The sequence below is a fragment of the Bubalus kerabau genome, chromosome 19 (genome assembly GCF_029407905.1).
Source record: "Bubalus kerabau isolate K-KA32 ecotype Philippines breed swamp buffalo chromosome 19, PCC_UOA_SB_1v2, whole genome shotgun sequence".
In the NCBI taxonomy this organism is placed as follows: Eukaryota; Metazoa; Chordata; class Mammalia; order Artiodactyla; family Bovidae; genus Bubalus; species Bubalus kerabau.
This window is the reverse complement of record NC_073642.1, coordinates 25695070-25706360: the sequence shown is the minus strand read 5'-3', so window position 1 is coordinate 25706360 and position 11291 is coordinate 25695070. Positions and strand designations below refer to the sequence as shown.

The 11291-nt window shown below is 38.7% G+C and overlaps 1 protein-coding gene across 5 annotated transcripts in view; it reads right to left on the bottom strand.

The window, feature by feature from the left end:
• Positions 1-1402: 1402 nt before the first annotated feature.
• The window catches only part of BTBD1 (BTB domain containing 1), a 46142-nt gene continuing 36253 nt past the window's right edge, over positions 1403-11291 (bottom strand). For 4 of the 5 annotated variants that reach the window (XM_055556027.1, XM_055556025.1, XM_055556028.1 and 1 more), the window contains 3 exons: positions 5896-5983; positions 2283-2429; positions 1403-1756 (listed from right to left, as the gene is read on the bottom strand). In XM_055556027.1, the coding sequence (XP_055412002.1) occupies positions 1598-1756; positions 2283-2429; positions 5896-5983 (394 nt within the window). In that variant the 3' untranslated portion in view covers positions 1403-1597. Of the gene's footprint in view, positions 1757-2282; positions 2430-5895; positions 5984-11291 lie in introns of those variants that run through there. The other variant, XM_055556030.1, reaches the window with a different exon arrangement.

Below are 11291 nucleotides of genomic sequence, written 5' to 3'. Positions count from 1 at the left end.
GTAACACATTTGAAGCAACTGAAATACTTCAAGTGTCAAAAAACATTAACTTACCTCTGACATACTGTATTTTTTAAGGCAGAAGTATTTTCTGCAGTTGTATTTTCCAGCAAAACTAAAGAGTGTTTGCTGGTTAATCTTCAGTTTACCAGACCACACATTTCAGAGTTATTCCAGTTAACTGAGGTTTACAGTCTTAAGATCATATTACTAGAGAGGGAAAAATTTCCCTTTTCCTCTAGCCATTTAAAGAGACCTCTGCCACCAACATACCTCCCTATCTTCATGAAAATATCAAGTGAAATACTACTTTAGATGGAAATTTTTTTATCCTAATTACCATTCAGAAAAAATTCTTTTTAAGTTGATACTAAAGAGAATTGTGATTTCTGCACATCTTCCACAACTATTTGATAGAGCTTAATTATACATTTTAAATGAGATAATCATTTTCAAGGGAAAGAAAAAGAAAGGTATTTATATAAAATTTTTGCTTTATAAAAGTGTATAAATATCATCCTGCCAATATACCTTCCATCCCCTCCTAAGGCAGCTGCACCTGTGACAGTGAGGTCGTAAATATTAAATCTTATTTCTTGGATAGAACTGTGTAGGTGTTCACAAAGTCTATTTTCCAGCAGGTGTGATTCTGTTGGATATCAAAGCAGTTGTTAGAGATGTTAGTATTTCATTCTATTTCTTCCTCTGTAAGATTATCAGCAAATGTTGAGTTGATGATGTCTGTTTAGCCAGGCACCACCACCACCACCACCATCACTTCAATTTTGGGAATTCTCAACGGCATGCCTCATTCAGAGAGATGGGTATAGTTTATATATACTATAAACTTTAAGTGATAAAGATTACGTGATAAAGAATCCAGTCTTAAAGTACACCTTCAGATCCTCTGTTCATAACAGATTACTGTGAATTTGTACAAATTCAATTTATCGTTTAAAACTGTACCATGTAATATATTACTAGATTATTATGAAATATTTTTCCTATAAATGCACTCAAAATTTTCTGAGGCATTTGTTAAGCCTATTTCTAGCAATATGCCAAATGCTAACAACCAGATATTTCAAAACTCCAAGGATGAAGTCAGCTTCATTTTCTGAAAATTAACTTGCATTAGTAGGAATTCTGTGGAAATACTGACCTACTTCATCTTATGTAACCTTCAAAATAGTTCAAACAGAAACAAACAAACAAAAAACACAAACATGCTACATAAAACAAGAATCTTTCAATTATAAAACTGCTGAAATATCATGAGTCAGCTGATCTAAGAAATTATACAAGATAAAGCTGAAAGAGCTGTTTTTTTTAAAAACAATTAAACCCATTCTTTTTTCCCTTAAGGTTACAAGAAAATGGAAATCACTCATTAAATCATGCAGAGATTTAAGTCAACATTTATTTACCTAAGAAACCAAAATGTCTCTTATCTTACAGTTATAAATATTCATAACACGCAAACTTTTTTTGTGACCAGTTCTTTATGCCGTTGAGACTAGACTGCATGGTACTGCTTAGCCGGGGTGTATTACAATGCTGAATTAGGTATTGTTCAGCTGGATGTTATAAAGCTGAATTACGTATAAAATATTATTTCTGGTATTTGCCCATCTTCTATTGAAGTGCCATTATTATTGCCAGGAGAACTAAAAAAGAAAAAGACAGTCTTGCTAGCAGTAGGTGTTTCATGCACCACTTTCTTCAGTCCTTTTGTGCCATAGTGGGAATCTGGACCCTAAATGAGAGCAAATGGTTCATTAGTAATTTTCATTTAATAAGCACTCAACTGGACATGGCATTTCAATTAGATTAACGATCTACTTTATTTCTTTATAGCTCTTCTATAAAAATTTATGCCAAGTCATTTACTGAAAAATGTAGTTTCTGCTACAAGCTAATTAATGACTAAAAATACTGAACGCAGAGCTTGGATATTAGAGAACAGTGAAATGGTTTAAAAAACAAAACAAAACAAAACTGTTTTATCTTTCTATTAAACTTGCAATCTCCTGCTCAAACAAAGAGCTACTAGATTCTTGTGGAGAACTAACCATTTCTTCCTGAGCAGAGCTGTGCTGAGAGGCACTGCTTTTCTCAAAGCTGTGGTACAATTTAGCTCCCATCTTCCTGCCTTCCCTGCTTCCGCCAAGGATTTATTGTGAGTGATTCTCAGCTGCTACTGAAACACATGCTCTGCAACATGCGGGAGAAAACCCCAGGCCCTGCAGCTCACCAGGTAGAACATTCAGGAAGACTCTTACTTTGAGTGTTGCGCATGCCATGTAGCACAAGTTGGGCAGGATCTCTATGGGTTCTTTGAACATGACCCTGAATGTGTTAGCAGTTCCGTCACAACTGAATCCAGTATCGTTCTGTCCCAGTGTTTGTTTTTTTTCATATTCAATGATCTGTAATTTTTAAAAGAAAAGTTAAATTTAAGTTACATCAACTGAAACACAGATTCCTAGAAAAGAATATGAAGCCCTTAGGAAGAGCACAGCAGGCTTCTACTTCTTTCTGTTGTCATTTTTCTCTGCCATCTCTAACCACCAAAGATGGCTTGGAACACGCTGTCAGAAAATGCATTCACCACAGTGAGGATGAGAGGATGTCAGACAACTGGGCCGTGGCTGTAGAAGAGGAGCTTCTAAAAAGGACACATGACTTGGGAACTGGTGTTAAAGAATGTGTGGATTTTAGAAACCTGAGGGAAATGAGCCTTTACTCCTTGCTAGCCTCTGTCTTTGGAGAAGGCAATGGCACCCCACTCCAGTACTCTTGCCTGGAAAATCCCATGGACGGAGAAGCCTGGTGGGCTGCAGTCCATGGGGTCGCTAAGAGTTGGGCACAACTGATCGATTTCACTTTCACTTTTCACTTTAATGCTTTGGAGAAAGAAATGACAACCCACTCCAGTGTTCTTGCCTAGAGAATCCCAGGGACGGCGGAGCCTGGTGGGCTGACGTCTATGGGGTCACACAGAGTTGGACATGACTGAAGTGACTTAGCAGCAGCAGCAGCCTCTGTCTTATTGCTGGGAAATTCCTGTAACATCCTATGTGGATATTTAAAATATGATAATTCTGTCTGTCCCATAACCTGTGCCAGGCACTGAGACACGCTCAAGGAGCTTCTAGTCATGAGAAGACAAGTAAACAGGGACAATTCAGAACAGCACCTGCAGTAGGAGAGTTGTGCTTGAGATGAAGTGGAGGAGGACAGGAAACACTGATTTTATCAGGAAGTGGTGAGGCTCCACAGAAGAGTTTTAAAAGCTCAAGCCAGACGTCCAGGTTATAAGAGAAAAGTCTTCATGCAAAGGCAGTTATGTGTGGAAGCCAAGGCTCACAAAGCCATCTTTTTGCATATTTCAGATAAAAAGAGTAATAGGAACACAGGCTGAACCAGTACATGCAGTGGAAGATTGGGACAGTGGCTACCTTGTGGGGAGAGACCAGAAAAAATCTCGCGGGATGCCTGGGGTGCTGTAATGCACTGTTCCTTCATCAGGCCGCTGGTTACACAAGCGAGTCCACAGTATATGAAAAGAAGTCATACACTTATAACTATGTGTACTTTTCTGTATATACAATTGGCCCCTGTGGACGTGGAGGGCTTACTGTATGACATCCTTTTATATAAGGGGCTTGAGTATCTATGGATTCTCGTAACCACATGGGGTCCTGGAACCAACCCCTCGAGGATACGGAGGGACCACAGCTCAGTAAAAAATTTAAAAGAAACAAAAGACATGCTGGCACTCGGGAATAAAGTAGCGGAGACACAAGATTTGGCTGTGGCAATGCAACCTAGAGCAAGCCACTTCACTTCTCTGAACCTCAGTTTTACCTTTTAATTTGGGAAAAAATTTGTTTGCCTTCTTCCTAAGGCTATTGTGAGAATCAAATTATAAAACTAGAGCAACAATGACAGCAACAGACTCTGTTAACACTTTACAGGCATTGTCTCAACTGGTCCTCAGAACATTATAATGGAGGTACTATGCCTATCAAAGTAAACAAGGAAACTGAGGCTTACAGGGGTCACATAATCTGCCCACAGTCACACAGTGGAGGTAGCTGAGTTGAAATTCAAACCCTGGGAGATCTATCTGGTAATGTATCTAGAGGGTGCATAAGACCAGTCACTCAGTGGAAGAACATAAAGAGAAGTCCTATTTCTATTCGTTTTCTATTTTATCAGCTAAGTACACCTATAACCCTGATGCCCTCCCTCAGTTTGTCAACAAGGGCTTTGGAGTTTCATGTAACACGTGACAGGCACTGAAGAAGAGAGGGCTCTTCAGCCATAGAGAATGATCATGGGGCCCTCGCTCCCCAAAGCCTGCAGATTACACAGCCTGCCTAAGTGGGTTTAAGATCCTATAAGATAGGATCTCAACAATATATACAGTAAAACTGGGAGTGATCATGAAAATCTTTATACCTCTCAGAGGTCTTCTGTGATTTTTTTATTTTCTAACCATTAAAATCTCTCAGATAAACAAATTTCAGTGGCTTTTGAACCTATTTGTTAAAAATATTAAAACTGTAACTTTCTGATTTATAAGAGCAATGAATTGATATGAATGATATAAATTTATAGCTGAATTTCACTAGATTTTAGTGGACAGGATTTAAAAATGAACATGATTTCATTAGCCCAGCCAATAAAGCAATTCTTCCATTTGGAATGAGGTGTCTTTGTGAGGGGGCTTCCCTGATAGCTGAGTTGGTAAAGAATCTGCCTGCAATGCAGAAGACCCCGGATTGATTCCTGGGTGGGGAAGATCCGCTGGAGAAGGGACAGGCTACCCACTCCAGTATTCTTGGGCTTCCCCTGTGGCCCAGCTGGTAAAGAATCTGCCTGCAATGCAGGAGACCTGGGTTTGATCCCTGGGTTTGATCCCTGGGTTGGGAAGATCCCCTGGAGAAGAGAAAGGCTACCCATTCCAGTATCCTGGCCTGGAGAATTCCACAGACTGTATAGTCCATAGGTTCACAAAGAGTTGGACATGACTGGGCTACTTTGCGAGTCTTTGTGAAGAAGTGAAGTATCTTTTCTGGGTGTTATCAGACAAGGTCTTTGAATTGTCGTGTGGTCCTAAAGACTAATGATGCATTTTGATCACAAAGTTCACTCATGTTTTCACTATTAAAAATAGAATATTAATAACATTTTGGAGGGCAGTTTTTTCTGTTGATGGAAGTCTGAAATATTGTTTACTTCCTTTTTTCCTTTGTGTTTTTATTTATGTATAAAGTTAGTATAGTATTGCATAGGTGTATGTGTATAGTAGATAAAAGTACAATGTAGATGTGTTTCAAAAATAATTTTACTAACTAGGGCATGCAATGGAAAGTGTGGAGAACACTGGTGGACTGGGAGGGAAGGAGAGAGGAGCTTCACTTTCTTCAAGGGTAAGTGATCATGCCTTATCTGAAAAAACTGAGGTGGAGCAGACCTAAGAATGGGGCAGGGCACAGTCAGACCATCAGAGATCAGAGATGTCACCAGGAGTTATAGGAAATTCGGCAGTTTCAAGCTCTAGAGTTCAAGTATCAGGAAGAAAGCAGGTGGGTGTTTGCAGATAGCCAGTGCAGATAGGAAGGGCTAACAGAAGGGCTTCCTGGACAAAGGAGAGCTCCTTATAGTGAATGCTTCTGTTAAGAGCCCCAGGACCCCAATTTTCTGAAACCACACACTTTACATCAATTGTAAAAAGGAACCCTCTAGGCTTAAAATGCTACTAGTAGGCTTTCTGATGCCTTTGATAATTATACTGAAACTTGGATTTCATCAAAACAATACCTTACTGCAAAATTACACTTGTTATATATTTCAGATGGTATAGAGTGGGTGAAAAAAGTGTACCTGTATATTCACTTGATAATCCGTGGGACCATGAATAGAGCCATATAAACCAAATCCAACTATAGAGATTCTTCTGTTAACTGTGAACCTAAGGGAATGAGGCCAAATATCAAATAACATACAAAATTCAGTAAGCATTCATGTTCTAAAGGCTTATACATTTTTTAAGTGTTACTCTAACTTTGCTCATAATAAAGAAAACTATAAAAAATTAAACATCCTGAGAAATATCTTCTGCTTACCCAAAACCTCTAGCTAGAGTAACTTAATGGGAATTTAACTAGCATCTGTTGCCTGTACTGTACACCTTTGAGTCAAGCATTTCAGCCTACATGCCCACTTCTGTTGTGATCATTTTAGTCCACATCTGCCTGCACACCTCCTTCCTGAACACAGATGTGTCAACCAGCAGCATCCCAAACTGACAATTCCTCAGCTGGATGACTACTTCAGTTCAGTTCATTTCAGTCGCTCAGTCGTGTCCGACTCTTTGCGACCCCATGTATAGCAGCATGCCAGGCCTCCCTGTTCATCACCAACTCCCAGAGTTCACTCAAACTCACGTCCATCGAGTCAGTGATGCCATCCAGCCATCTCATCCTCTGTCGTCCCCTTCTCCTCCTGCCCCCAATCCCTCCCAGCATCAGTCTTTTCCAACGAGTCAACTCTTCGCATGAGGTGGCCAAAGTATTGGAGTTTCAGCTTTAGCATCAGTCCTTCCAATGAACACCCAGGACTGATCTCCTTTAGAATGGACGGGTTGGATCTCCTTGCAGTCCAAGGGACTCTCAAGAGTCTTCTCCAACACCACAGTTCAAAAGCATCAATTCTTCGGCGCTCAGCTTTCTTCACAATCCAACTCTCACATCGACCACTGGAAAAACCATAGCCTTGACTAGACAGACCTTTGTGGCAAAGTAATGTCTCTGCTTTTGAATATGCTATCTAGGTTGGTCTACTGAGGGCCTATTAGACGGAGGCACTGCGCCTGGCCCTGCGGAAATAATGGTCAACAAGACAGTCTCTGGCCCTATTGCACTTATGTCGAGGACACTGATTATAGATAAGTAAACAAAGAGTTAAATCATTAATTATAAACTGTGCTAAGAATTGTGAAGGAAGCAGGCTGCTCTAAGAGCATAGGTGGTGGAGGACTTGGGCATAGGACCTGAGTTACACCGGTGGATCAGAATGGGATTCCACACTAGAACAACAAGCACGTCCAGTCTGGTCACTATAGTTAAGAAACAGACTCACCTTACTCCATTTATAAACGTATGAAAACTAGCATTAAGCACAAATGGCACAAATGACTGTATAATAAGAAAGAATCTATAACATAAAGGAGTCATTCTCAACATTTCATGTTTCAAGCGTTGAAGTCACAAGTTTAATTTTACTATTACTACTACCACACCATGACCACTTTATGAGCACATCCTGTGTTAGGCACTGAGCCCAGTTCTTTATATGAAATATTTCCTTTAGTCATAATAGTTCTATACACTAAGTAACAGTATTATTTTTATCATCCTCAGTTTTTATAGTTGAAGAAACTGAGGTTTGGAGAAATCAACCTGCCTGGATTAAAACTGCATACCTGAGCTGGGACACAACCCCAGGGCTGCATGAATCAAAAGGTCATGCTCTTAAACATCATGCTAAAACTCCCAGTATGAGACTCTCCTTAAAATTTAAAATATTTATAATATAGTTTTATAAAAAAGCAATATACTATTCTAAAAAGTTAGAAAATGTAGCTAAACAAATAAGAGGAAAAATTTAAAGCATCTCTATATATCTAGAGATAACTTCATTTTTAATTTGGTGCATTTCCCTTTCAGACTTTTACTTCTATTTTTAAAGAACAGAAAAATAGACTTTTTTCTGTGAATATACATGTGCTATTTAAAAAACCATGTCAGTATGTATTTTTATAACTTCATATAAAAAGGTGAAAGATTATTACCGATTCATTTATTTAATTCCTATATGTTAGATAATCTAGGTTGTTTGCAATTTTTGTTATATAACAATGCCATGATGAACAATCTTACAGCTAAATCATTTCACAGTGCCTTGACTATTTCCTAGAATAAATTCCTGTAAGGAGATTTTCTGGGGAAAATAAAAGGTATATTCTTAACTTTATCAAACTGCTCTCTGGGCAGATTATAAAACTTTACACCCAAGAAGGAATGAAAATCACTGCTATCTCACTCTCAACACAAGTATCATCTTTTTACTGTTGAGAAACTGATGACTGACAAATTCTATTTATATTTGATTATTAATGAGTTTGGGCTTCCCTCTTAGCTCAGTCAGCAGAGAATCTGTCTGCAATGCAGGAGACCTGGGTTTGATTCCTGGATCAGGAAGATCCCCTGGAGAAGGAAATGGCTAACACTCTAGTACTCTTGCCTAGAGAATCCCATGGACAGAGGAACCTGGTAGGCCACAGTCCATGGTGTCGCAACAGCTGGACACGACTTAGTGACTAAACCACCACCACCACCATTAATGAGTCAGCACATTTGCCTATATGCATACTGTCTACTGGATTTTCTCTTTTAATGAAAATCCCACCCATGTTCTTTCCCCTATTTCTCAGCTGAGGAGTGTCTTTTTCATGTGGATTTGAAAGCTCATGCTTTGTCAATAATATCCATTTCAGAAAGTTTCATTTGTCATTTATCTTTCAATTTTATGGTGGTTCTGGACGTAAACATTCTGACTTATTTGTAGTCCAGTTATGATCTATGCCAAGTTTAGAAAGGCCTATCTCATCCTTATAATAAACATTCTGTTCCAACACTTTCTAAGTTTCATTTTTTTAATGTTAAAATTTTAATTTATGCAAATGCTGGAAGATGGCATCAGTAAAGACTGAACTTTATTTTCCCAGTGGTTAATTCTTGCCTCACATTCTGAATGTTCATTTACATTAGATTGGTTTCCGAACTCTTTATATACACTATCTTATTATAGCTTTACGGTATTTTTCTTATTAATACCACTCTCTTAAAAGAAGTATTTATTTTTGCAGATTAATTTTGGAATAGTTTTTCCATCCCACCCCTCCCTACCAAAAACATGCGACCTCTATAAGGAACTGCATAACACAGAGGTTAGTTTGGAAAGATACTGTTTGATTTCAGTCAAAGTTCTCCAGTTCTTTAGGTGGTATACCACACTGTACATTTCCTATAGGATTTAATTCTGCTACTTTGTTATTTGTTACTATTGCAGGTGGGTCTGTTTTTACTATTATAAATGAAAATTCAAACATTAAATTTTTTTCTTTTTGGCTGTGCCGTGTGGCTGGCAGGATCTTAGTTTCCCTGATCGAGGACTGAACTTGGGCCTCTGCAGTGAAAGTGCTAAGTTCTAACCACTGGACTGCCAGGAATTCCCTAAAAATTTTTATTGTGGCAAAATATATAACAAAATGTACAATCTTAAGTATTTTAAAGTCTCTAGTTCAGTGGTATTAAGCACATTCAGACTGCTGCTAACCACCAGCACCATCCATCCCTGTAATGGAATTTTAATGACATGAGAACATCACTGGCTTTTGCAAATACATTTTGTAACTGACTACTATTCTTTTCTATTGGTTCTAACAGATTTTTACTGATCCTGAAGCTGTCTGGGTTGAATACTTGTTCTCAAAAGGCTTTCTACCCCAAGGAGGTATGCTGTTTTCACGAGGATTATGAAGCACTACTAGCAGGCAGCCAGGGGCACCAGGTTTGCTGCAATGCTTGGGACAGGCTCCCAAAACAAAGAACCCCTATCAGTTCAAGTGTCCGGTCAGAATTCATGCAGATAAAACACCTGTTTTTAACTATGAGCCTTGAACCTAATTAAAACTTATTTATAGACCAAAGATTTTTACGGCAATTTTAATATTCACTGACTTTTACAAGAGGTGATTACAATTCAAATCAAGGAAGTAGAATTTTGGTCAATTCTCATTGTTTATGGTAGTTATATTTTATAGTTTTCACAAACACAGAATCAGCAAATACTAAACCACTGCTCTTGGGGGAATATGTATGCACACCCCAGGCTTCCCTGGAGGCTCCTGCCAATGCAGGAAATGAGGGTTCAATCCCCGGTTGAGAACACCCTCTGGAGAAGGAAATGGCAACCCACTCTTGTATTCTTATCTGGGAAATCCCACGGACAAAGAAAGAAGCATGGAGGGCCACGGTCCATGGGGTCGCAAAAGAGTCAGACATGACTTCGCGACTAAACAACAACACACACACCCGACTTACGTGGAGTATAATCTTAAATTCTAAGAATGATTCAGATGTTTCCTGGAAATGAATGAGAACGCGCTACTGGTGTTGATTTGGGGGTCACAAATAAATTCTAGTGAGTAGATGAGTTCTCAAATATGGAAAAATAGGACGGACTGTAATGTGCTTTGCTTGAAAACCTTTAAAGAAAACGACAAAATTGGCAGCAGCACTCCACACCCTGTTCTCTGCACCTGCAGCTGTCTCAGAGTGCTGGTGTGCACAGGTACTATGTCTGATTGCTTCTTGTCTTTTGTTGCTGCCCAAGTGCCTACATGTTGAGGTATGCATTTTATTTTACTATCAGTTACATTTATTTTCCTTTACATTACAACTAAGCCATTATACCACTTAAAAAAAAAAGAAACACAGGCTTCCCTGGTGGCTCAGTGATAAAGAATCCGCAGGGGACAGGTGTTCAATCCCTCATCCAGGAAGATCTCACATGTGCAGAGCAACTAAGGCCGTGCACCACAACTACTGAGCCAGCGCTCCAGAGCCTGTGCTCTGCAACAAGAGAAGCCACCGCAATAAGCCCAGGCACTGCACCTAGAGAACAGCTCCTGCTCTATGCAACTAGAGAAAAAGCTAAAACTAAATAATTATACAAGAAAAAGTTACTCTTAAAAGAAAAAAAGAAAAAGAAACACATTATAAATTTCATTTCAGGTTACTAAAGGGGGGAATACAAAATATTTATTATAAAAGAGGGAGACCTAGATCTGATGGAGTACAGAACTACTAACATAGATGTTATTTGCAAAAAATGAAAAAGACTCTTCCTTTCCAATATTTATTTATATTGAAGTATACTTGATTTACAATGCTGTGCTAATTACTATGTTTCTTTATCCTTTATGCCTACATCAATCAGTGTTAAAAGAATACTGCTGAAATCAGCAAGGTTACCAGGCACCCCTATCTTGAGGGTTCAATAGTCTATTGTATTAAAATAAGTATTCCTCTAGATCTAGCCTATTAATGGTTATACCTGGATTAAGGATGAAATTTTATCTAAAGTTTTTGACATCTCTCCAAATACACTGTTTATTTTCCTTTGATCTGCTACCATAGTGAGTTAAAGTAACA